Source organism: Habropoda laboriosa, unplaced genomic scaffold (assembly GCF_001263275.1).
Source record: "Habropoda laboriosa isolate 0110345459 unplaced genomic scaffold, ASM126327v1 scaffold204, whole genome shotgun sequence".
NCBI lineage: Eukaryota > Metazoa > Arthropoda > Insecta > Hymenoptera > Apidae > Habropoda > Habropoda laboriosa.
The window spans coordinates 1,512,066-1,540,019 of record NW_017100385.1 but is presented as its reverse complement, the minus strand read 5'-3'; the positions used below and the strand labels follow the sequence as shown (position 1 = coordinate 1,540,019).

At 38.2% G+C, this 27,954-nt stretch overlaps 1 protein-coding gene across 1 annotated transcript in view; it reads right to left on the bottom strand.

Annotated features, from left to right (window-relative positions):
• Positions 1-27,954, bottom strand: part of LOC108575047 (5-hydroxytryptamine receptor 1) — a 173,531-nt gene that overhangs the window by 137,121 nt on the left and 8,456 nt on the right. The window contains exons 2-4 of the mRNA XM_017937751.1: positions 26,147-26,442; positions 23,164-23,407; positions 13,211-13,423 (exon numbers count right to left, since the gene is read on the bottom strand). Coding sequence (XP_017793240.1) covers positions 13,211-13,423; positions 23,164-23,407; positions 26,147-26,442 — 753 coding nt within the window. The remainder of the gene's footprint in view (positions 1-13,210; positions 13,424-23,163; positions 23,408-26,146; positions 26,443-27,954) is intronic.

Sequence of the window (27,954 nt, the reverse complement as noted above, 5' to 3'; positions counted from 1 at the left end):
CACACGTTACAAGTCAGACGCTGTATTAATCTCGTGCAATGAAACAGCGACGAAAAATCGTATATGAAATTTCAAAGGGTTGTTTTGAAGGGAGTCTTCAAATTCATGGTGATTTGAGGCATCTAATTCGAGTCGTGAGAAAAATGTTTTAACAGAATCCTCTGAATTTGTAAAATTTTCGAGAAAAAGTACTATTTTCACTTTCTCATCCAACTTTCTAATGCAAAGGCATCTTCGAGAAAAACCAACATAGTGAGATGAAAGCAGAGGCTTAGCCCTTCAAAATGACTCCAGATAGATTATCATGCTCTTTTCCTCCGCGAAGTTGTAACAATTCAAAGATCGACAATCTCTCCCCAAAAATTTCGCGATCCTTTAATTCCGCTATCGAGTCAATCTATCACTAATTACAGCAATACAGCCCCATCTCTGCAAATTTGCACAGGTTCCCATGCTCCGCTATATTAATCTCGGCTTAATGCACGAAATTTCCCTAGGCAACTCGTCCAAAAGCAGAGCACAGGAAGTTCAAAAGCAACATCAACGAAAACAAACCGCCTTCCGTTATCTTCGACAGCATCGGGTCTGAGCCAACTGTTCCCCGTTGGTTGTTCGTCTCTCTGATAAACAAGGCGCAATTACAACGAACTGTTTCGCGATGCCGGTTACCCCGGCTGGCTGTCGTCAATAAAAGAGAACGAGCCAGTTGGGAATAAACCAATTAGAGGCGGAAAAGCGTCCATCGAAACCGGCAGTCGTGTGTAAGACGTAACAATTGGGTCAGGGACGTGCAGTTTGATAGACGAATGGACAAGACGTTGGCTGACTTCGATTCGAGGCGATACGACGAATAATGCGTGATAGCAATATAATTGTCCTGCACGTCGATTAACGAGGGAATCGATGGTGACGCGTGTTTGATCACGATTCGCGTGGTCTAGTGGAATGGTCTAGCATTGTTCAATTGTAGGGGTTTTAGGTGAACAATTTGGCGTCTAGGTGTTTGGGAAATGATGATTTATAGATATGGTGGAATATTAATTTCGTATGCATAAAGAATTAGTGGCAGATCTAATGTTGGCGTAAATTTTGTAGGTTGTCTCAAATTTTTGACTGGTATTGTACGTGCTAGTTCTTCTTTTTCGGTTTTACGTAGTAAGACTTTCCTTTATCTCACAATTAAGATCGCTAAATTTATTATAATTTGGGTCACTGACGACCCAAGTGAAATTTCACTCTTGTGTTTCTTCCAAATAAATTTTGATTTTGATTGAATAACATTTTGAACATTTGACTTAATGAGCAACTGTATAATGTAAAAGTTCTGAATTCAGAATTTCAGAAAATTCAGATTTTTCAGAATATCAGAAAATTCAGGATCCTCAGAGCTTCAGAAATTCAGATTTTTCAGAATATCAGAAAATTCAGAATCCTCAGAACTTCAGAAAATTCAGATTTTTCAGAATCCTCAGAACTTCGGAAAATTCAGATTTTTCAGAATATCAGAAAATTCAGAATCCTCAGAACTTCAGAAAATTCAGAATCTTCGGAATTTCAGAAAATTCAGAATGTCTTCAGATCTTTTTAGAACCTAGAATGACGCGAAAATTAGACCGGGACATAAACGACACAGTTTGCCTACGAAGTGTGAAAAAATATACTTGCCTACGGAAAGTGAATATTTCACTATTCCAAACGGCATAATAATAATAACTATAAATTTGTACAGATTTTCACGAAAACATTATAGAGTAACGTTAAAACATTTATTTCTAAAAAAATACCAAGTCCTCCACTGTTACCTATTTTCACACCTGTCGCGTTTACATCGAGTCTAAGGGAAAAAATTTTTATTCGCCTAAGAAAAACTGGATTTACAGCAATGATCGTTGTACATGAATGGCTGAGAGTGTAGGTTTGAAACGTGTCGAATGAAGACGCGAATACAGTTGGAGGAAAGAAAATGGCAAGTGCATGGACACGTATCGAAACAACTCGATACGTTTCTGTGACGGGTCGCGCGTGAAATACGAGAGGTCCTCGCGGCGTATCACGAAGAAAAATTTTCTTTATAACGGCGCGGTATTGAGAAAAATTCGCCACATAAGGCGACGTTATAAAACGTATTTTTCTTTACATTACGACACGACAGGCCAATATTTCACGCGGCTGAAACACACCACCTACTCGATACGTCGTCTTAAATCGTGACCCTTGCAGCTCAATGTATATCTTCCTGTTTCACTGCTTTTTTCAAATATACCGAATATAACACACGTTACTTCCTACTGTTTATAATTTATTTACCGATATAAATTTGTATCTTCTACCGTTGCTCGTTTCCATCGAACGTTGGCGATGATTCGCCATTTTTGACTGATAGAATTATTTAACAGATATTTGACGTTTAATGTACCTAATTGCTACGAGGAATTATTCACGAGAATATTCTACATCACTGGTGAATTATTTTGTAACGTTATTCATTGCGGTAATGAAATTATTATATCTGATATTTGGTAAAGAATTTTTTTTTTAAATACAGAAAATTTCAATAAGCAACAAGTTAAAATTAAGTAGCAAAATTTTAGTTAACAATTTAAGAAAAGAAATAAAACGAAAGAAAGATATTGCAGTTATCGTGAGAACGTTTGAGATTTTCCCACATAATTTTGAGAAGAGTGACAAGAAGAGGGTTGTAAAAGGGTTAGGGAGGATTATATTCAGTAGAAAACTCCGAAATAACGTGGGTGTATGGTAGGAGCGAAGAAAAGTGAAGGAAGAATTTTTCTTCGGATAGGTAAGTGTTGTGGGAGTCGTTTTAGAGTTGGCTGACAGTCGTCTTCGCGTTACGAGTTCTGTTGAATTATTATAATCATGTGAACCGCCATTTCTCGCAAAATTGTGTATTAAAATATTACACGAAAGAAATATCCTTATAAACATTAATTTTCCAATATTTTACTCATCAATATCTTCTCTACCAATTTTTTGTTTCCTTATAAAGAAATCCTCTGAGTGGGGAGAGCAACTCCCCTCTGTTCTTATTTGCACTGCCCCTGCGAGCTGTGACCCGCACTCCGCCGAGTAAAAGCAGTAGTAAGGCTATCAGTCAAATTTATTTTTGATGATTTAACCTAGAACCGCTTGCGAAATTGCTCTACGAGAGTATGGAGCGATATTAGAGCAATAGATTATGCCTATTTGAGCAACGATTTTATGGAAATACACTGTATGAATACATTAACTATACAAATTAATTCGGTGTCCTTTTTCGCAAAGTCTTGATGACTTTATCGACTCAAAACCGCCATATTTTTCGAACAGAGAATTCGTCAGTTACCCAATGAATGCAGAAATGGTCATCCAAAGTAACGGAGATTATTTTGCGCATTAAAATTGTGTTTTATTTTCTGTAAATAAATATTGAAGTTTGTAAGAAAGGTACCGAATTAATTTCCACTGTACACCTAATTTCTGGCCTAACAGTGAGAACTATGCTTCGAAGATAGGCCCATGTTGAAAATTTTAACCATAACTGCCAGACTGACCATCGTTACCAATCAACGTCTGCCCACTTTTGAAACATCGAACCAGACAATTGTGTCACACAGAAATTTGTCTAAGACGTTAGACGTTCGCCTGACAGAAGCACGAACAAGAGAAGATGTGACGATAAGCTCTGGTGTTGGCTGTCGACCAATAATTCGTGTAAACGCTTGCTTTCGAAAATGTTGAAGAATCGGCAGCGAAATCTATAGTTGCACGCCGGACATCGGCAGAGCTCAGGCCCCGATGAAAGATGCATGAGGCTCTTCTCACGCATCTGTTGAGACATGTTGGCGGAAATCCAAGTAGCTTTATTCGACCGGATCTTTGATGTATGGTAATGTATTACGTGTAGCGTGCACGATATATCTGGACTCCACAGTGACACATTTATAGCCGTCCTTGAAATACTAACCGAATACATGCAGAGTCCGCATTTTTTTTTCCTATTTCCAAGCAAATTACTGTCCGTGATTCTCTGTTATGCCGGAAGCGGTCGGAATATGTAACTTCACAGTGGATTATTTTGAAGACTTGTTCGTGAAATAGTACAATTAACGACAGAGAAGAAGTATAATATTGCAATTAAGTAACTTGCAGTATTTGTAAATTGAGCATTTGGAGATTCGTAGCTTGCAAAATTGTGTGATAGAATAAGGAGATTGCCATTTCATTAAATTGTTCAAATAACGGTTATTTGTTGGTAGATAAAAATTGTAACTGTTATAGTTTAACAGTTTTTACAATTGTAAAAACAACGCATCAAATTAAAAAGACTGAAATTCATCTCACCTTAATAATCTTTAAATTCCCTTTATCCTCAGATCCATCGACGAGAGATATCAGTGGTTCGAGGCTTGGAAACGGTGCAAACAAAAGAATAAGAATTCTACCTTCCCAAAATGTCACAAAAATTCTCCCAGACTAACGTAACATTAATGTCTGTTCCAAAAAGCCAAGTATTGCGACCGCCACGGGAGGCCTACTTACGCAGGCCCGGCAAATCTCGACCTTTGAGGCGAAGATTCAAGAAATGTTTCACAGACTTCTCTGGATTCTTCGTCCTCAAGGGCAAGAGAATTGTTATGGCAGGGCTCCTACTTTCTAGGACCTTTTCCAGCTCGGTTGAGTAGGATTTGAAACGAACCCCGAAAAAGGGACAGTATAAGTTGCCTGAAACGTTCGAGCATGATAGTTGACATTTCTCGTTATACTGATCAATCAGATTTTCGCATTTGTAATTTACAAGTATTTGTCGAGTTAAGTATACTTATTTTTGGTTACCTAACCACGTCGTCCAATCATTTACCCGCATAAATTCCAAAGAAGTAAAGCAGAAGAAAGAAACAAGTAGTAAGATCAACGCTTCGTGCTAGATAGAACAGGTAAGTAGAAGCGGTGCGTGATAAATCAGACGGCGGTAAGATGCGAAAGGGGAGGATTTAAGACGACGTTTCATTAATTCGAAGATTTCTTGCAAGGAGCAAACAGAACCGTCGAATCACCTTGTAAATTGAGATTTTATTGCGTTTTCCAAAAGCTGATTGCTTTAGAGAGAGAGAGAGAGAGAGAGAGAGAAAAGGAGAAAAAGACAGGTACGAATAACCTGCATCGATTTTATCGACGCCAAGAGTTGGAATCAAAGATTTCGAAAGTCTCGTTTCTCTTGCTTACTTCTTATCATTCCACCTTCGTTTCTTACTGTGTCTTTTTTCGCCCTTATCCATTGCTCAGCGTTAAGACCTTCGAGATTGCGACTCGATTCTGCGAATTTACCGCGGACACTGTGTTTCAAGTGGTACCTCGGGGCCACTTTTTAGAGAAAAAGAGGGAGAGAGAGATCTCGAAACCGTTCACTACTAAACCTGGCGACGGAACTCTTACGAGGAACAGAATTATAGGGCAGCTTGCGGAAGAGATGGAACAACCGGAGGATTTCGATTCGCGTTCGAATCTGAATGACATCGTTCTCTCTCTTTTAAGCTTTGAATTTTCGTTAAACAGCTGAAGATTCGTTTGTTGCACGTAAAAGAGGGACTTTATCTTGCGAGAGTAATTTTGTGTGTTTTTATTGCAACCTATAGTTTCTTTTATCTTTGGATAAAATTAAGAACGAATCGTAAAATGTGTTTAAAATCGAGGAGATTGAAATTGAACACTCGAGGTTAACTGTGTTTAGTGTCTTTTCGAGTGAATAACGTGAATTTGTATTTTAGATTTAACAGGATCAATTTTTGGAATTTTGAAGATGCGAAAATTCTTTTCTACGTGGAATCAGATTTTGTTTAAATTAAATTTGGTAATTGCTGACGCATTATTTGGTACAGTAGGATCTTCTGTGAATAGAAAAGGATATCTTTCGATTTATCAAATAGATTGGGAACACTAGTTGTATTATACATGATCTGTAGACTTGTGTTAAGTTCACATCAGTAGAACAAGTAAACGATAAGTCAGACACTGGCAATATTAACCCCTTCATTTATGATTTTTTCTGTTCTCTATGCATATAAACGTCAGCTATTTATTGTTTTAATATTACTGTCGTGTCAGATAAGAAAAACTAATATATTATATGCTATTTATACTAAATACGCTAATACATTATATATGCTACTTGGTAATCTTCAGTCTTACAAATTAGAGTTAGAGTTAAAATTCAAATTAATTTTTGTTACTGATGTAACCGTTTCTGTCACAGCTTGACCAAAATTTATGCCACAAGTCTGACTCGTTGTTATAAGGCAAAGGTTAAAAAGGGCAAGTAAAAATTTTATCAATTAGAGTACAGAAACAAACTGTCATAAAAAATGCTGGCAAAAGCTAGTAAAATTGCTTGACAATTTCCTAAAATACAAAGGAACAACGAACATTTTACATTACACATATCCCATTTGATACTAATTTGCACGTAAATTAATATTGAATATTGTAACAGCCCTTGGCTGCAAATATGCCATTGCTTCACAGTAAATATTCACAAGTACCAATATTCATGAAATAAAATTCAATATTCATACAGTTGCAATAGTCACCGGAAAGCAAACAAATATTTAAATATTCGATAATTTTTTTAAACGATTAAACCTATTTCTAATTGTTTTTCGTGAACAATTATCGAATACTAAACAGTTGTTCATAAGTACTATATATGTATACGTGTCACAAATGGATAAATTTCAAAGAAACGAATTCATTATCGCGCGAGTCAGAGCAGAAATAATCCTTCTCGTAATTAAAAAAATTCGAATTGTTTTCGACGCGAGAACTTGCAGCCAAGCCGAAACGAAGAGATCCTTTTTTCCTTTTTACAAACAATTTTTCCCGTAAAAGCCTGCGACAGTGTCACAGCTGCTCCGACATCTCCGTGTGAATTTTCTGCATTTTTCTGGGAGCCTGGGAAAAGTGAATTTATGGCGTGTTCCATCGGCAAACGAAGAATTCAACGGTAACGAGGCCACGGCGACTTTTTTGTCCGACCCTTGCTTTCTCTCCATTCTCGTTTGCTAATTTCGACTTGGACAAGGCCGACAAAGGTCTCGTGTTTTTTTTTTTAATCAAATTATCGCGCGTAGTAAGGAAAGTGGTAATACTTGAAAATTCGTTATTGATGTTCGGTTAAGTTAAGCAGTATGCATATTGACAATGTGAAACAAGAAAATTTTTTTTTGATGAACTGAAAGATAAATTGTAACAGCTATAGAATACAGAATTTTTAGAATACAAGACGCAGGAGTTTGATAGATTTTTGACAATTGAAACAAACGTGTATTTTTCCAGAAATAATAAAATTGCGAAAATATTCTGAAAAGTCAGAAAATTCAGGATAAATAATTCCCCAAAAATTGTAATTCCTTGGCTGACAATTTTTATAAATATTCAGATTTGAAGATGAAGATATCAGAAAAAGATGTGTGGAATTAAAACAGTTATAAAATACAGACTTTTTAGAATATAAAACACAGGAATTTGATAGATTTTTGACAATTGAAACAAACGTGTACTTTGCCCAGAAATAATGAAACTTCAAAAATGGGAAAATTATTAAATTTTGAATTCTGAGAAGTTAGAAAAAATTCAGGATAAATAATTCCCCAAAAGTTGTAATTTTGCGGCTAACAATTTTTACAGATATTCAGATTTGAAGACGTCCAGATATTGCATACAACACGTTGGACTTTTCTTTATCACCTCCCGATATTTCGTTTCCCTTTACGCGAAAAGCGATTGTAGCAATGATTTTGCAAGAAATCGGCGTTCAGATCTTCGACGTTAGCAACGCTAGCACCACGTGCCTAGCAATAACAATGAAGATTCCATTACGAACCGTGAAATTGTATTTTACTTCCGATTCTTATCGTTGCCAGCCAACCATTCAATGGGAGGACGAAGGTTCTCGAAAAGGTAATCGAAAATCAGATACAACGAAGAGATCTCTGCATTAGAATCGAAAACGGAACCATAAAATTAAATAATTCAATCATTAGAACCGTTACTACTCCAAGATTTTCTGAATTAACTAGATTCTCCAACTTTTTTCAATTTCTCACTTCAAATTATGGTAAACTGTTGATGAAACAATTTGATAATATCTCTTAAAGGAGATTTCAATCTATGTGAGTAATAAATGTGAATAAAATATCCATTTAATACATTTATCTATGGTAGTTTAATGACGTGAAGGAGAAATAAGTAGAATGTCACGTTATATGTCAGACATTGGCTAAATATATTACTACACACTACTTAAAACAGAATTAATCAGTCTACATTTATAATATTAAAGTAAGATACCTAAATTTTACACGTTTGTAATATATTTACACAAAAGTGAAGATTATTTATTATAAATGATGCTATTAAGCCAATTACGTTCTGAAAGTAATTGTACACAAGTCTACTTTTCACATTATTTTAATAAACTTAGTAATAAGCTAAAAACGATTTGAGAAATTATAAAAATTATTTTAAAAGTATACACTGAAAACTTTTATTTCATAATACCACAGCTTCACGAACACTTGAATTAAAAGCTATATATGTCACAGATCTACTTTGCACAAAGTTTCACTGGCGTTCTACTCGTTCAGTGAACATAATCCCACGTTGAAACGATTATCCTTTATCTATAATACACCGTAGAGTTCTATGCGTGAAACGTGTGCAAGAAAGTTCGTATACAATATATGTTACTCAGCGTTCGTTGAATTTTAAACGTCCCACACTTCGGTATCAGCTTCATGAAACTCATCCTATTATGTCTGCACCGCATAAATTCAATTCTAACCCGAGGATAAGTAATTGAATACACCGAAACGTATCGTTATTCGTTTGATTTGTATAGATTCTAGAAAGACTGTTCTTCAGAAACGCATTGTGCAAACTTCAGAAAAGGACTATTGGTAAACTTAGCACGTGACGTGCTGACTAATCGAAGTACCAGTTTCTGGGTGAAACACAAGTGCTATTGACGATTTATCTACACTCTGTATACGGCAAAGTGAGATTCTGGTCTAGGTGATCAGGTCATGATTGGGTCATATCCCCACAAGCCCACTTTTTTCAACACAATCGTAGAAATAGGACATGTGTATTGTCATTATTGACGAATAATGAAACGACCATTGGTACAATATTATATTATGTAGAAAACGATGAAAAAATTTCGAGGGACCCAACGGGAATCGAACCCGGGACCTTCGGCGTGGCAAGCGGACGCTTTGCGCACTACGCCAACTATCCCCTCTCTATTCTCCTTTGTCGATTTCCTATTTGAGTATGGAGGCCCCGATACTACAATTACTCTTATCATGCTGTATTATTATTATCATTATTTTTAATTGAAAATAACGTCTAGTTAGCTGTGTAATATTCATTTTATTTTATAATTATACTCCGGTCACCGATGACCGCTATGGACCCATCGACGAAACAATCTTCTGTCACAGGTGACCAACGTGACAATGATTCTCTAATTCTTAAAACACCAATTAGTTTTCCCTTGTGTTGAGACCTCTCATTTCACCCTCGGCGCGCTATCTTGAAGACTGGAGAAAATGTTCTGTGGATGGATGCCTGAAAATCCCGTGGAATCTCCACGAGGCCTATATTTTGTCACCTTAAAGTGGTCCACCAACGAAGCCTAAAAATTCAGAGCCACCTTCCCTTCGGAGACTCCAGGATTTACGGCATATCTGGTCCTAAAGACAAACCTTGCAGGCAACGTAGTGAATGGCTGTTGCCTAATTGAACACGACAACAGTGTGACCACTCAACGCGACGCCACGAAGCAGGCTACAGGAAACTCCTAACAATTACGCTCTTTAGCACCGATTAAAAATATTAACGCGTGACTGGACAGGAGTTAAGTAAGGAAGTTTTCCTGGAATTCTGCAAAGCTAAACTCTGATAATTGCTCGAATTAGTTTACTGCACGTACGAGAGTAATAAGTTATAAAAGTGTCCAGGCAATGGCCCTCGTAAAACACTGGGGTGCCGGTAAATCGCCGGCAACTTTAGTGTAGTTTCTACACACGTTATAACGATGAAGATTTACATGTAAAGACGGAAACTGTTTTGGAACAGTGGAACGAAGGAGACAAGACTAATTAGCGGCTTGTTTCGGGGCAACTTCACGCATGAATTGCACTGGAAATTAATGTGCAAAGATACGTGCAAGTTTAAACGCTTATTACAATACTTGTGTTGTTACGCCTTTGTATTTGAATTTTTGCGACGAATATGTAAAGTATTAACGGTAGATTTAACAATTAGGTATTTTGGCATATGAAAATGAATGAAAAGATAGCTTTGTAATGATTTTACAATATTTTGCAATTCTAGAAAATTTTGAAATTTCCGTTTCCCTCGAATTCGTCTTCTTTTCTTAAGTAAACGATAATTCCACGATGAAAAGTCAACAGCTTATCAAACCTTCGTGAAAAAAGCACGGAAAACAAATTTCAAGGATTCAACCACACAAATCTGACTGAAACTACGGAATCACAAGTGCAGAAGCTGTTACAAAGTCTTTGAAGAAGGGAACAGAAAGGGAGAAGAAAGTTATAATTGAAGAAGGAATATTTAAAACCTCTAAAATACCACAAACTTCTTTCTGCACACTTGAAATCTTTCTGTTGCAAAATCAATCCTAAATGTAACGTACTTGAGGAACTCCTAACAAACTCTCGGGGAAAACCAGAAATTCTTAAGAATTCTAAGTAGCGTCGAAAAATCCAATAACCTAGCAAAACGCTTTTAAGGAAGAATTTATTTAGACAGCTGATTTTCCAGCCGACTTCGTGACGTTTTTCTAGGCGACAGGGAAAGTTGCAATATTGCCGCTTTGCATATACCTTCGTTCATCTTTTGGCTGCGTAAAATCAATAACAAAGACTTGAAATAAAGACTGCAGAATAACCCCTTTCCCTGAGAGTTGACAAAACGAATTTTGTTGGGATGAGTAGAGTTCCTCGTGTTTATTTATTAACTTCTAACTAAAGTGCGATAATAAATAATATTAGACATAGTGAAACGCACTTTCCGTCTCACACGTCACGATGGAAGAGACGTTCTCAGCGTGATCGGCAATTGCGACTCGCGCGACACGAGAAACAAAAGAAAATGCGCCATCGGTCGATTATTAATTAATGTTAATCGACGGCGCGCATATAAAAAGCGCCTGAACGATAAGCGAGTTCACGGAATATCCATTTGTGGTGACTGATCCGACACGTGTGTGGCGCGTACAGGTGCGGCGTGTGTGCCGCGTACAGGTGCGGCGTGTGTGAAGTGTGAGCGAAAAGCGCACGCGGGCCCCGGGACAAAAAGACAGTTGAAGGTAGCGCGCCGAGGCTCGAGCTGGCTATGCGCCGGTGTATACTTTTTTCCCTGACGAATTGATCCCACACATTCAACACACCCAGCTCAGCTTCCATTGAATAACACCCCTAATCCACCATCGAACGCGCAAAACAGAAGGTCGCGAATTTAGTTTTCCAATCTAACACGTCTTTTCCCGCGGTATTTCTTCACAGAATAAATTTCAAACGCGACTGCAACAGCTGCGAACCATAATCGACGACAGACGCGCTCTAAACTGACCGAGCAGATGAAATTTTCGTGCGCGAACAAACAATTGCGCGATGTTTCTCGCATGCCTGGTGTATCCATCAGCGGAAATCTGATTTCCACTGGCGATTTCGCGGTTCGTACTAATTCGACAGCTGCGAAATCGCGTTCGTTAAACAATTTCGAGGCAAAACACGACCGGTTTATCCGACGTGTTTTGCTAACCGGCGCGGGGCGCGGAGACTCGCGCCGCGAAAGGTTTGCCCTGCTAATTTGCGGCGCACGATCGTGAAATCGTCGCCTCATTAAATCGCCGGCAGATCGCTGGAAATCCGACCTTTTGTTTCCCGACACGCGCGATATTCCAAACGAAATTACAACCGTTTTCGCCGGTTATTGTGCTCGCGTGCCTCCCCGCGACCGAGTAATTCTCGCTGCGAAGCGTACTTCGACGCTAATGAAGTGCCGCAGTCACGGTACCCGGAGGATTAATAAAATTTAGACCAAAAAAAAAAACATCTCGATTGATCGAGTAATTTTGTACCGTAAAAGTATCTCGATTCGGTGAGTAATTTTATATCGCAAAAATATCGCAATTCTCAGACAGCGAAGTATTTTATTTAAATAAAACTGGCCGAAATTCAAATTTTTAAACTTAATTGAAAATCATAAAAGTGGGTTTTCTTTCTTATAATGTTATTAAAGTGAAGTATCATAACGGCTACTTTTGTCACGTCAGAGGTTAGGCAGAAGATTTTTCTTCTGCTATTACTATGGTCTTAAGTAGGACCTTGAACTCTAGAAATTTCAATCAAATGTGAAATTTTCTTCTACTTTTTGTCATTTCTTTCATAAAAACGATTTTCAGCCATTCAAATTGCGTGTAAAAATCTTCTTGTACCACCGTAGGTAAAGAAGATAATTAGGTGGTCCGTTTTAGGTGTGACCCACCCTGTATACACACTTCAGACTATACTTTACAACCGTGAAATTACGAAAAATCGTTCAAATTTGAAGAAACTCCTTCACGTGGCCCACCCTGTATATAAAACGACGTCACGTGTACCTTGCAGTTACAAAACCTTTCTTTCCACAGTTAAACACAATTTCATAGACTGCAACAATGAAAACACGAAAAATAGTATCAATTAGCAATATTTCGTTCCTGCTTTCGACGAAATAAAAACATATCCCAATAACTTCGTTCGATCACTTCGCCAAAAGCGAATTCACCCTGGAAAAATTCGAACGATCAACAACCGATGTTGCAACAAGCAAAACGTGGCACTAATTCCAAGCAAACAGAGCAGAAGCAGCGTCGCGCGATTATCCAAATTCGTCGTCGCGAAAGCGTTTTCCGATCGAATGAAAGCTCGTGTGTCTGTCCCACATCGCGAATGGAACGATTCGTGCGTAAGCGTCCGGGGCGTACTTAGCCGGAGTGTAATTCGTCATCGACGATTCGACGTCGAATTGCCCAGGGAAATGACTAATGTCAGGCCTTGCAGGCTGAGTTAGGCGTAGGTGAACGTTGAGGAGCGGGGGATCCGGTGTGAGCTCTACCAGGTGGAATCAATTCTGGTTTACTCACCGTCGTCGAGGCGCTCGAACTTCGGTGCTGCATCACAGGCGGACTTCCATGGCTGGTTTGCACGTCAGAATTTAATTGACGGTTCGCGACGACCGGCTGATGCGGCTGCACCGTCGGTTCTATGTCGAGGTAGCAGTGCGCCTCTAAATGGCTTTGCGCCCTCCTCTCCTCCAGGACTATTTTGCGCGCCGCGCAGAGTATCTTGTAGTACACCTGGAAATAAGCACACCACGGGTGCATGATGAATTGTGAATTGAATCAGTGTCGCGTTCAAGATACAACAATTTTATTGGAACTTTTGCGGGGTCGTAAATCACGCTTGCGCTCGATTTTTTTTGTCGTTATTGTAAGACCACGTTTTTCGTGATTTTAATGTTTTTCTGTTTGACGTGTTATTACTGGACTGTAACTCGCGTTACTATTCGTGTTATTCCACGCGGTATTACTAGGCTCTAAAGTCTCGTGTGCTACGACGTGTTGGTATTGTTACGGATCACATATACGGTTAGTCGCATCTTTGTAAGACAACAAACCACTCAAGGAATTTACTCAGGATACGGGAACTTTGGTAGTGCACGGGAAGCGTTGAGAATTAATGCACGAGAGAGTTAACTAATGTAGAAAACGATGAAAAAATTTCGGGCAACCCAACGGGAATCGAACTCGGGACCTTCGGCGTGGTAAGCCGAGGCTTTGCGCGCTACGCCAACTACCCCCTCTCTAATCTCTCTTGTCGGTTTCCTATTTGTGCGTATGGAGGCCCCGATACTACAACAGTGTGTTTTTTTTTTTTTTGTCTTATTGTAAGACCGTGTTCTTCGTGATTTTAATGTTTACTATTCTGACGTGACATGTGTTGCTATTTGGACGAGTTATCACTTGGGCTCTTTACTCGCGTTACTATTCGTGCTATTATTCGTGTTACTACTGGACCCTAACGAGGAAAGGTCCCAAGGTGTAACTCTCAGATTTTAACGAGCTTCGGCACAATGACAGAGTTTGAAAAACTGAAGCTACCGATACCCAGTTTTCGGTGCAGACGGTTAATAGTTTACGAGTTATTTAACGTTCAAGTTGTTACCACCGTGTATCTTCTGAAGTATAAGGACTGTTCTTTCTTGTCGCAGGTTCGTGTCCTATTGGAGTGACTTTTTCACGATGTTCTTTCGTACAACTTCTTTTAAATACATATCTACTTCACTAGTTCTAACTAACCTTCGAATATGTTTTTTCTGAAACACTGTGATTTCATTGTTCTTATAATTTTTTGGTTGTTTATCATAAGGACACTCAAAGCGTACACAGTGTAAACACCATGTCAATTCGATTGGGGTGAACATATCATTGTTATTAAGAATCTGAATTCTACCAATTATCTCGAGTTCTCGTTCAACCGAACAGAAAACTTCAACCTTTTCTTCTTCGCATAAAACTCTGGATCGTCCCTTCGTCCATCGCGAACGTCGACGTTTCATTGCGTTAATTAAAGCTGCAATAAAACTGTCGCGCGGTAACCGGTTGACTCTTCTCCTCCAGTCTGGCAATTATTTAACTGTTATTATGTCAATTCGCGTTAACCAAACTGGCTAACACACAGCAACCGCGTAGGTGTACACGCTGAATCGTTTATTTTCTGTCACTCGTTAGACTCGTGTTCCCGCCAATTATTTCCACGGTTTTGTTTGCCACGCGTGAGAACGTCCAATCAATTTCGACGATGCTAGGTCGAAAGTCAATTCTCCCGCTCGACCAACGAAAAATCGACGACTCTGACGACAGAAATTCTGTACTTTTCGATCCTATCGACGACGTGCCTGTGTGTGTTGCCATGATCGAAACTATGTATGTACAAAAAGTATCGGTTTTATGGGAAATTTATCGGTGAAGGTTTCACCTGTCTCGATGGAAATTTGTTTTTCATTGTGTGTAATTTTTTGTAATTGCCAATAATTAATATAACGTGCCATTGTACGTAGTATTAACTCTTTAACCCTCTTTAACGCTCACATTTTTCTCAACTTGATATGCCAAATAAGATCAATTTTATTTATTTTTTTAATTAATTCTTAGGCGCGTAGAAATAAGTCTCCCGTTATTTACAACACTGAAATTTACTTTTTTTTTGCCATAATAGAAAGAATAACGCAATATGGAAAATTAGAGAAAATGATTTTAAAAAATTGCACTTATTGGACGATTAATTGTGCAAGTGTGACATTGGCATGAACGTTAAAGAGTTCATATTTTTCTGAGAACTACTATGTACCATCAAGTTCTCCATCAATATCGGTGACTGTTACTTCGGGATATTCCCTTGTATCTTTCACTGGTGAATTAATAAATCTACTTAGAACAACTCGCGCTCTCTCTAGAGTAGATAATAAGAGAATTTAAAAGTGGGAATTAAAAGGTATTAAAGTAATACAGTCAAATAATTGCGAGTGAAATAATGCAACAACAAAATGAGGAAAAATATATTTTATCTAAATTTCTCTCCGTTCGCGAGAAGACAGTTTTATATTCTGATACGAATACGAGCAAACTAGATCTCGGCGAGAATTTATAAAAGCTCTTTAGAGCGTTCTTTAAGCTGTCGAAAATGTTCCTCGAAATCAACCAGTCGAAAATAAAAGGAACACTTCGCAGGTGAGAAGTGATGCTGGTTTATACATTGGAAAATTCATTAAAAAAGAAAATTATTGGAAAATTAAAATCTTCCCTAATAAAAATCGACAAAAATGAAACATCTTTCGGCACGATTGTTGCGAAATTGTCAAATCGACGAGGGGGGAAAAAATGAATATCGATTCAACGTCCATCCGTCCAATTAAATTCATTTTCACGCAACGCGAAATTTCGTCCTACGAAAATTCACCTTCTCAACGATGAACTTTTATTAATTAAATTTCCAAATTTATCAACGAAATACGAGAAATCATTTGAAAAACAAATTTCAAATTTATCAACGAGATACGAGAGAACAATTTTTCTTCGAACTCGAAGTACAATGAATAATTAGAAAAAAGAAATTTTCTTTCTCGTTTAATACGTAGAGAAGATCGTCCATAGGTGAAGGGAGTAGTACAGTTTATCAAAGTTTTAACAGTTCCACGTGTTAGGTTTGATTTACGAGCGGTCCGCTCAATTTCCAGTTAGCCCGAGTTAGAAATTATAATCATCACTCCCGATGCGCTGCCGTACGACGATCCACTTAGCAACCTGATGCACTTTCTAACACATTAATCAGGGGTTCATTAGATCAAGATAACTAACTTCGTTGTCAGCCGATATATCATTAAATCCCAATGACCCTCTAATCACTATACACCATCGGCATCTCAATTAATTCAATAAAGCTTAACAATTTGTCACGCCACCTCGATCCACGGAAATAATTACTCACTTCCAGTAGAACTTGGGAAAGAATCGATTTTGTTATTTTTTTATATTACATTTTCTGGAAGAAAAATCCGCGACACGCGTTGTTTCACTAGATTGGTGTATTTTCTTTTTTACCGACGATTTTGGTAAATTGCGTTTCTTCGAAAAAATAATGTATTTTTACACGATTCTGCAGGCTTTAGTTTTCTTATTTCAAATTTATAATAATCACTAGGTTTTGAATGAAAAAATTTTTGAATGCTACCATATACCATATAATGGTATATATATTTTTTATCGGTAGGTATATAGATTTTTTTCATTCAAAAACTAATGATTTTTTAAATTTGAAATAATGAAACTAAAGTGTACAGAATCGTGTGAGGATATATTATTTTTTTGAAGATTTACAATTTACCAAAATTGTCATTAAAAAGAAAAGGACATTGTTTATACCATTTGCACTCAGTACGGGGAGTTCCCCTGGCGCCGGACGCTTAACGATTTCCTTAAATAAATCTCTCTACCTGTGCACACGCGACTGAAACGCGTAGCAAACTTATTTTCATTCCTTTTGTCTCCTCTAGGAGATACGCAGAATAACGGCTCGGTAGCGTTTCAATTATTGCAGATATAACTAGTGTCCGATATCAGGCGTTAAGGGAACTCAAAGAAATTCACGTATCACAATAAACAAAAACCCAAAAATACGTTTCCTTGAAATATATACAAATACCCAGCCTCGATCAAATTTGACTAAAAAAAGAAATCGCAAAGAATCGCGTTTTCCCTTGAATTTTACTTTGAAATAAGAACAGTTTAAAACGAACAAAGGATAAAATTACACGGGTGAAATTTTTTGAAAATTATTCTCCCAATATTCCAAAGCTTCGGGGATTCTCGCGAGAAATAATTGAAATTAGAACGAAGTCTCACGAGCTTAAGATTGGAGCACACTTTTAAATTTGAATTTAAGAACCGGCTCTCGGGATCTCAGCTGGAACCATCCGGAAACTTGTAATTAAGAAACGATTTTAAAAGCAACGACGGTCTCGAATTTCGCGGCACGCTTTGCTTCTGTATAATGCTCGTCGAACGGTGCAAAGAATTCTACTAATTACACTCGGTCGCGTTCGCGTATTAGCATTTTAAAACAGACAATGAAGGGAAGCACGTTTCTTTCGTCGCGTTCGACGGAAAAGTGTAATTTCCTCGAGGGGAAATTGAAGTTCTTCGGTGAGAATTTTCGAAACTGCTTTCGAATGTAAGAAAGTATTAACTTTCTTTCCACCCACGCTATAAGCACCTTGAAAATTTTCATAATATACTTGTATCGATTTTTATCAACTGCTGCAAGCTTGCAATTATTTATCTGTCGAATTACGCGTGTATAGAAATCGTTGTAGTGGTACAATGTATATTACAAATAATAGAAGACACGATTCGAGAGAGAAAGAAGTGAACTGAATGCAATAAACTGAGGAAAGTAAAAGGAACAAGAAGAAACAGTGAAGTAAGAGAAAACCGATAAATTAGAAAAGAAACTGGCATAAGGAAAATAGAAACAACGTGAAATCTGATTCCAACAATAAGTTCGATACAAGAAATAATAATGATAACGTTGGAGATGACAATGGTCAAAGTGAAAAAAGAGAAGAAATAAAGTAGTACTGATAACAGAATGATCGATAAAACGAAAGATACGAAACAGTAAGGATAATAAAATAATAGTATCCAATAGTAATAATAATATAAAAAAATTATAAAGGAGCAATTTTTTAATAGAAAAATGATTGATAAAAATGGTAAGCGATAAAACGAAAAATACGAAATAGTAAGAATAATGAAATAATAACATTGATAATAATATAAAAAAAATAATAAAAAAGGACAGTAGTACTAATAACAAAATGATCGGCAAAACGAAAGATATAAAATAGTAAGAATAGTAAAATAATGACAGTAGTATAACAAAGATGAATAGGACAATGAAACCAAAGAGAAAAAGTGCAATAGAAAGGAAAAAGAAGTGAAAAGAATAGGAGAGTAGGAGAGTAGAATAGGTTAGATAAAATTATTAATAAGAATCTACATAAATAGTTAGGAAATCCAAAGAATGACTATACGTGAGTGACAAGACAAAACAAAGCGTGAACAGATAAGGGAAATAATGTATCGCAAACCAAGTCCTTTTCATAGCCACCAGGCTGGAAATAAATGAACAATCTAACAAAAGTGAAAAGATGATAAATGAATTATCGCAATATTCGAAAGAATTCATTATTATACATTCTATTCTTCCAACAGAATTACCATAATGTTAACACTAAACGTACCACGCCCGGTTTTAAAATTTGATTCAAAACCATGCACCTGTTTCTTCCCGTTCTTGTTAAAAATAAAAATGTAAATATGTAATTTTCTTTTATTATTAACTGAAGACTATTTTCTGTGTTCCTTTCGGAAAAATATGATTACTTCATATGCGGTCATTTGACCGCTTACGGTAACAACAGGTACACATAAAATGTCGTTAGGTTTAGTGTTAAGGATACTTAAGTTTAGACCAGGTTTACGATAAGGACGCGACTCTGCTATTTCTGAGGTTAAGGTTTTAATACGCGTTTAATGTTTCGTTGGCTAGTTATTCCTTATTGCCAGGAGGGCTCCAAACCTCTCATAAAAGCGGAGAATTTCGAGTTCCTTCGTGCATCTCAATAGCAATTGCCGTATCATAAACCCGCGCGAGCCGAGGCACATGCGAGCGAGCGGGACCGTTACCCTGGGTTTTTCCCATAAGCTCAGGTGACGCGGCCTCACCCAGAACACCCCTTCCCTAAGGGTGAGCGGTTGGCGTCGGGCGTCGACCAAGGCCCTAACTTGATTCGGAGTCTTGGCCTCCCACCCAAATCTCACCCCCGTCAAAGGACCCAAATGGACGGACAAGAACATATAAAAGGACTGAACAGTGAGAGGCAAAAGGAGTGTGACATTGTTGTAAGGACAAATTGGTGAAATAGAACTCTGAACTCTTGTACGAACGATTACACGAACTTTGAACCTCAGGACATTGGACTAGCACATCTTTAACATTTAAGAACTTAGTTACATTGTATTAGCGGTACATAAAGAACTGTGTTGCAAATAAAAAGTTATCTGCTATATAATCAGGCTTCATGAACATTGTGGGAGCCAACAGGAACGTAAACTTGATAATAGCAGAAGTTACTAAAAAAATAAGAAGATGATGGGTCAAAAAAGACCCAAAGGCCGCATTAGGGTTGAAGTAAGTACTTGTAGGTGTTAAAAAATATTTCCTGATGCACACACACCTTATCATTTTCATTTATAAATTCACCCGTCTAACTGCTCAGTTCACCAGTCACCTAACCCACTTTCTACAGCCAGACAATTTCCATTGAGAAAGTCCATTTCCATTAACAACTAATCCTTCCAACTTCTAATCCACAAACTATTCTATTAGTGGAATAATCCACTATTACTGCGTCAGCTACTCATTCTCCCTTATTTTTTCCCGCTTCGAAGCATAGTACTGACAAAATACTATCACCAGGGAACTGTCTGTAAGTTCTGACAGCTTTCCAGCTAAACGTGTTTGAGCAGCAGGCACACATTACCAACAATATGATGTTTCTGTTCGTTCGCCCCAGGCGGTATATCAAACGCAACCGGTTGCGCTGCGACATAAAACAAATCAAAGGCTCGTCGATATGGTTCGGGAGAATTTATCGTGCTCTAATGGTATAGCTAGCGAATAGCTCCAGAGGGAACGGTTTTCACGTTGTCAGCACACTGTGACGAATAGTAAAAGAAAATTAGCGACTGAGGATTGTGAGAATGAAAATGTGCAGTGAAGAAGTAATTGAATTTTCTCATTTTTCTTCCAAGTTGTGAGACGTCATGCAAGGTGCCTAAGCTACGTGATCAAGACCCAAGACGCAAGCAAACTTTAGGCAACGACAGGGGATACACCACCCCGAGGCATCTAAAAATTGGTACAGTTTGGAAATTTTTTTCATAGGTAAATACTGAATGAAAACTTTCAATTTTTTCACAGAATGTAAATGTAACTTTCCACTTTTTTCTCCAATTTTTAGAAAGTAAAAATGTTACAAAATGGAGGAGTTATCGTGAAACCTCTTCTGCTAGGACATCAGTGTATTACCTACAATATACCCTAAGATTTTCCAAAAATTCAGACCTCCATCATAGAAATGGTGGAGGTTTGAAGAGGAAAAACCACGTTTGGCCAAAAAAAAAAATTCAATTTTAAACGTTTCTAGAGAATTAAATAACTGAGATATCGAAAAAATCGTACTCCACATTGTAGGTAATACATTTCTATTTATAAATCAAAAAGAATTTTCTCAAGCAAGTGATGTTCCAGCAGAAGAGACTTCACAATAACTCCTCCATTCGTAACATTTCCACTTTCTAAAAATTGTAGAAGAATGCTGAAAGTTACATTTACATCCTGCGAAAAATTGAAAATTTTCATTCAATAACGACCTACGAAAAAAAATTCCCAAACTGTACCTATTTTTAAAAACCAACCCCAAGCCAAAGAACTCTTCCAGGCAAGGGAGAAGTACGAAAAGAAGGGTCGACAAAGACATTATTTTCTCAACCACAATACCAAGTGTCTCCCAGAAACACCTTGACTTGATTTGCGAGCCTCTGAAAAATTTTTCACAGAAATGCAACAATCGGGATAACAATCAGCAAACAGAGGTGCTCGCCCCCTAATTGAGGTATTAAAAAGTTGACGGTAACGCGGATCTCGCATGCTCGACCGTTGTAAAATTATTATACCTTCGAGGAAAGGAAAACCGATGTTAACAGGAAGCCTCTATTAATGAAAAAAGAGAAATCGAGGATCGATAATTCATTCGTTCCGGCGAATACATTACGCGTTGGCAGCGAAGGCACGAAATTACCGGAATGGAGATCGACTTGCGAAGAGATGGAAAACTTTTTCCTCGATAAAAAGCGCATCCTCTCTCTCTCTCTCTTTTTCTCTCGTTCTTTCTCCAACATCAAACGTTTGAATATTCATTAATATTCGCAAAATAATCCAGCAGATCGGTGACTGTAATTCTTCGAAGGGTTTGAAAGCGAGAAATGAAAAGTAGGTAGAAACGAGAGAGAGAGAGAGAGAGGGGAATTTTCAATCCATTAGGTACTGCTCTTCTTCATCTCCCTTTTCCTTTTTACAATCGGATATTGGATTTCGCTGCGTCTTTCTTTCTCTCTATTTCTCTCCCCTGTCTCTCCCTCTCGCTCTTGGTTCATATCAACATACGCCGCCGTGAAAATTATGAAAATTCTATGTATTCATCTTGAACTTATCTCTGGCTCAGTTATAAGAGTATTCTACTTCTGTTTTTCTATTTAAAAAACCGCGTTACGTCGTTCTCCTATCTGCTGCACGTTATCTCGTATTAAAGTAATCAGAAAGTGTTTGAATGCTTGAAACGAGCATTAGGTTTCATATTTCTGTGATCAGATGGCAAAATTTAGCAATTTTCCTAATTTTACTGTACTCCAAGTTTGTTCAACTGTGAAAAATTACAATTGCTTTTATCAGTGGTTGTAAAATTCGTTAGTCACATTTGGACTAGTTGGCAGTGAATGTGAAATAAATAACTAATTAAACAATAATGTATTTAATTTAACGTGTGCGCTTTACTGTCTTTCGTTTTTCAGCGCGAATCATCTACAGCGCCCATCTACACCCAGTACCGTATCATCTGTGCCCTCCTTCCAAACCTCCTTCGACACATCGTTGCTTTTCCAACACACCTTATATACTGTCATCCCCTTGAACAGAACTATCACGCGGCAACGACGAACATTCGTTCATTTCTTTTCAGGGAATTCCAGATTTTTATCCTTCTTCTGAGATTTATTCGTGAACTGATTTAGTGAATGCCGGATATAACCGGCGCTAGTCGCGAAAGGGTTAATTATTCCTTATTATCAGGAGGGCTCCAAACCTCTCGCAAAAACCGGAGAATTTGGAGTTTCTTCGTGCATCTCAGTAGCAATTGACGTATCATAAACCGGCGCGAGCTGAGGCACATGCGAGCGAGCGACCGGGACCGTTACCCTGGGTTTTTCCCATAAGCTCAGGTGACGCGGCCTCACCCAGAACACCCCTTCCCTAAGGGTGAGCGGTTGGCGTCGGGCGTCGACCAAGGCCCTAACTTGATTCGGAGTCTTGGCCTCCCACCCAAATCTCACCCCCGTCAAAGGACCCAAATGGACGGACAAGAACATATAAAAGGACTGAACAGTGAGAGGCAAAAGGAGTGTGACATTGTTGTAAGGACAAATTGGTGAAATAGAACTCTGAACTCTTGTACGAACGATTACACGAACTTTGAACCTCAGGACATTGGACTAGCACATCTTTAACATTTAAGAACTTAGTTACATTGTATTAGCGGTACATAAAGAACTGTGTTGCAAATAAAAAGTTATCTGCTATATAATCAGGCTTCATGAACATTGCGGGAGCCAACATTTAGTGTTAAAAAGTTTCGCCTTACCACGATCATGACGATCAGGGGTATGTAGAAGCTCCCCAGCGTGGCGCAGATCTGGTAGTAGAAATTCTGGCAGACGTCGCAAAGTGACGGCCCTGTCTCGGAGTAAGTGTACTCGTTTCCCATAATCAGCAAAGGTAGCAGGCTGATGCAGGCCGCCGTCAGCCAAACGAGGATGATGTAGGTGATCATCCGTCTAGTTGTCCTTTTCACCCCGTATTTCAGCGGCTTCGTTATAGCCCAGAATCTGCGGCCAACGAAACGACAATTTTAGGGTTCGTTGCACGTCTTCGGCGGTCTTATCAAAGCACGGAAATCCATCGTCTGATTAAATAAAACCGGGTCTCTCTACGCTGTCCACAGGACACGCTGTTTTCCTTTCCTCTACCCATTTAGAGCTCGTTCTCTCTGAGACGACACGTGCCTTGTCACGAATTCATACGTCAACTTTGCACGAAGAGCAAAGAAAATACGCGTCACAGGTGTGTTGTTGAATTATTCCGAGCTCGAGCCAAGTGTCTGTTTCATGGTAACGGGGGGAATGAAAAGTTGACAACTGTCTCTCTTGTTCGGTGTTCTTTCTTTTTTACGAGTATTTCAAGGTTTCGAGTTTTACGCCGAGGTAAATGTCAGGTTGGTGAACGCGAAACGTCGTTCTTTTTTCTAACACTTGTGTCAATAACCACGATTGCAGTCCAATTTTAGTAGCTTTTCAATAGTAGCTGGACGAAAACCTTGATATCGCGATTTTATTTCTACACAAAAACGAAAAACGTATTTTCGGTATCTCGCGGTGATCTTGCGATCTTCCGAGCTTTGCTGATTTTGCAGGTTTGTTTTTTGAAAGGGTTCAATGTTACTCGTTGCTAGCCGAATGGACTCTGATTTCGAGGTCTCAGAAAAGGTTCGAAGATTCCTCGGTCAGGATACATTCGGCGGGTGTGAGACACGCGGATTGGCTAGTTACAATTTCGACTTCGACAAGGGAGGTGGTTGACTATACGCGATTGGCGAATTATTAAACAAAGAACTAAAGGGACGCCCCCATGTCAACGGTCACTCTCAAGTGTCGTCCGCACCCTTGAGTGCCGCGCGGAAACTCGCGTGTCTCGAAGCAATAAACGCAGCAGGTAGTAAGTCTGGGCAGCGCTTCGTCGCTAACAAAAACATACCAAAGTGGAGACCAAAAACCCGAGAAGTTAAAATATAACAGAGAGATGTGGACGAGAGCCACGAGAAGAAAGGCATCGAACTTCTAAATGAACGTTAAAGTGCTCGATGGCCTCCCAAATTTCCAACTGCTCCGAAGGACCGAATAATTTCCAGACCCGTGCCTGGAAAACAGCGGCTCTAATAATTTGATCACCCACTGCAGAGGTCGGCAACCCAAGTGCCCGTCATTGTGCCAGATATTTTTACAAAATGGTTTTAAAAGATGATCGCGCGTAACAGATGAACCGGTAGAATTTTGTATTAATATCATGTATAGAATTAAGGTAAAGTGCCCTTTATCACAAGCCAGCCATTCGGCGTGTCCTTTTTAATCGAAAGGTTACCGACCTCTGACCCACTGTATGCACATATTGCATAATATTCGAGGTTCACTTCGAAGGTGAATGGAATATCTCGGAGTACTCGAAACAGATTAAGACACACGCAGAAATTGTAAGATGCCCGATTGGAAACTCTTTCGAACTATTACAGTTTCGAAGAAAAGGAAGAAAAAATAAAAGGGACGTAAAATTACGAGTGGAATAATATTTAAGCATCGTACTTCAAGGAATGAAGTTTAGAAGGGACTGAACACGACGTCGACGTGTTGTTCGAAGAAACAGAAGTTGATGCTTCGTCGTTAATTAAGAGTCCTTCTGTATTCTAAAACGTCATACGAAGAACGTACTACTTCTGGTGTCCCAGTTTCGTGCATTCTCTTTGCGGTATTGGAAGTCTAGAATACGATTATATTGTGAATGGGAAGATAATCGGCCAGGAAGCTTGGAACGTTCTTCGTTCTATCGTGAACAGTCTATCGAGAAATTGCAAATATAAATACGAAGCTAATATCAAAATTCGTAGAAATTTGATGAAACAAAAGAAATGACAAATATTCTACAATAGCAATGTCATAATGTACACTCATGTTCATAAATATTAGAACACTTCTCGAATGTGAAGCAAACCTAAATTATTCAGATCCGAAAAAAATTAGTCGCTCTGGAATTTTCTGATACAAGTGCATACGATAAAACTTCTAAATATCTATTTCTTTTTTTTAATAAAATCCTAACGGAGTGTCGTTGATTATGTCACACCTAACACTGACCGAAATTGAGTCTGTGTAGATCCTTGATCTCGTCTCGGCAACTATTTTCGTATAATATAAAAACCTAAAGTTTTATTAATTTTACATTTTAATAAATCTCCAATTTACAATAATTTACATTATTCTAATAATAGATTAATAAATTTTAGAGTACTATTTATAATAATTTTACCATTTCTGTCGATTTAAAGAAATATAGTAGTATCGTAATTACGCGAAAGTCGTTGCAAATTTAAAAACTCTATTCAAGCCGTCGTATTGTCTCTAAAGAGTAACGAAACTTTGTCCTCTTCTATTCCTCCCAGAAATCTACCACTCACGAGAAAAACGTAAACTAATAACACGAACACCCTATATATGTTTTCTCAAAGAAATGTTACTTAATTCACACAACACTTTCTGCATGAACGTAACACAGGTGTTCTAATATTTACGAACAGCAGTGTACCCAACTCCTCTGTGCGGATAGCCAAGAAAATTTGCGAGAATAATTCCGTTACACTTCGTAACCACATTATTATACACTTCGCTAACTCGATCAACTACAATAAGCCAAAATTTCCCCCGTCCAATTTAGTTAACGTGTAATCCAGTTACGTCCAAGACCCGATCATCCACCAAACTCAATTCTGCCAAAAGTTAATCATCACGAAGGCTACTCACCGGTCTACGGAGATCATGCAGAGATTCAGTATGCTGGCTGTACAGCTGAGCACGTCGAAGCTAACCCAAACAACGCACATATTCGCACCGAAGGACCAATTACCGGAGATCTCGTAGATTAACGCCATCGGCATTACCAGAAGAGCGACGCATAGATCGCTGACCGCCAAGCTGACCAATAGATAATTGCAGGGTCTTTTTAGCTTCTTAACGAAGAAGACGGCGACGCAGACTAGAATGTTCCCGATCACAGTCCCGACGATGATGATGCCAAGCACCAGGGCGATTAGTATTGCCTGTGCAGAAAAGAATATATCGTTACATTATGTACTAGATGCTCCGTTGTTAACATTATTGTAGAATTACCAACCGAGTCAAAATGGCCCATTACCGACGTTTCGACGGTGAACTTTTCTGTAGGTAAACGGTGATTGTAAAATTAGGTTCATATAGATACAAATGGAAGCATACTTGTAGAATATAAATTCGGAAAGTTAGGAACAATAATGCTTACCAGTATTGAACATTCGCGATTTTTTAAAAGAATGGTCAGTTTGACTCGGTCGGTACTTCTAGTGTCAAAGAACACTGTCGTAAATTTAACCCTTTCGCTGCGGCAGATTTTAGCGCGTAAGGTGCGTTGCAGACGACAGATATTCTTCACTTGCGGTCGCCAAATCTTTCGTTTCGGCGTTTTTTAATTTTTTAAAAATGTTAAAATTAAAATTACAATTACAGTCTAATAAAATTATGAATCACAGTAAAAAAAAATTTAGATTTTACGCGGTATCTTTTTAATAGTTACGGGAAAACACGCGATAGATAACCATACGTGATAGTTATGATAATAATATCTTGTCCCTTTTTAATTTTCTTCCCAACAGTCTCTCCTGAGTTAAACAGTTAAACATTTCCCGCTTTGCCCGAATCTCGCACACGGGATAAAACGTCGAAGGGTTAAAGGTGTGCTCGAATAGGAATCAGTTGGTGAAATCGTTTGTTATAGCGCAAAAGAAAAGGCCACCGAGGAAAATTCAATAACGTCTGATTTGGACACCGTGGTACAAGACGAAGCGGATGTAGGAACCGAGAGAACTAATACCAAGATTGCAGGATTAGAGAATTTAGTAGCCACGACATCGGTCTCGTGAGACTCGACGCGGGGGAAGCGTGGCGACAGCGAATCCTGCACATACAAATAGCCACGGACCACTTCAGCTAGACGAAACACCATACGAACGGTAATGCAATTGTGAAACATGATTAACGTAAGGATAAAGCGCTTCGCGTAATTATGGAAAATTGTTGGAAAGAGAAGTTTTAAATAAAAAGAAACTGAGTAATTGAACTGTACGTGAAATGTCGGATTTCTAATCATTCGCAAATTGAACATTCAGGAGATTACTCGAGCGTTGAAGGATTGTAGGTTTTTTCGTGTTAACTTAAAATTCGTACAATTTTCGATAAGTGAATTTTTCAATTTAAGAAAAGATTTTTATTTGTTTTTGGGACATTCGTGTTACACGATTTAAGGTTAGGTCAATTCATAAGTTCGTGTGGAAATTTGTAATTTAGATCAATATTTCCAACGGACCTTTAAAGATTAAAAAACGAAAGCACCTTCTAATTCCACAACTTTCTCCTATTTTTCTTCTTCTTTTTTTTTTTTTGGTTATAATATATTTATTTATTCAGCCTCACAGCTATGAATTGGACTTGGTTTACAATAACTTACGTTTTATAAAGCTATCTTATTCACTCATTCGATTCGTTTTCTCTCTTCCATTCACATTCCCTCGTACTCTACC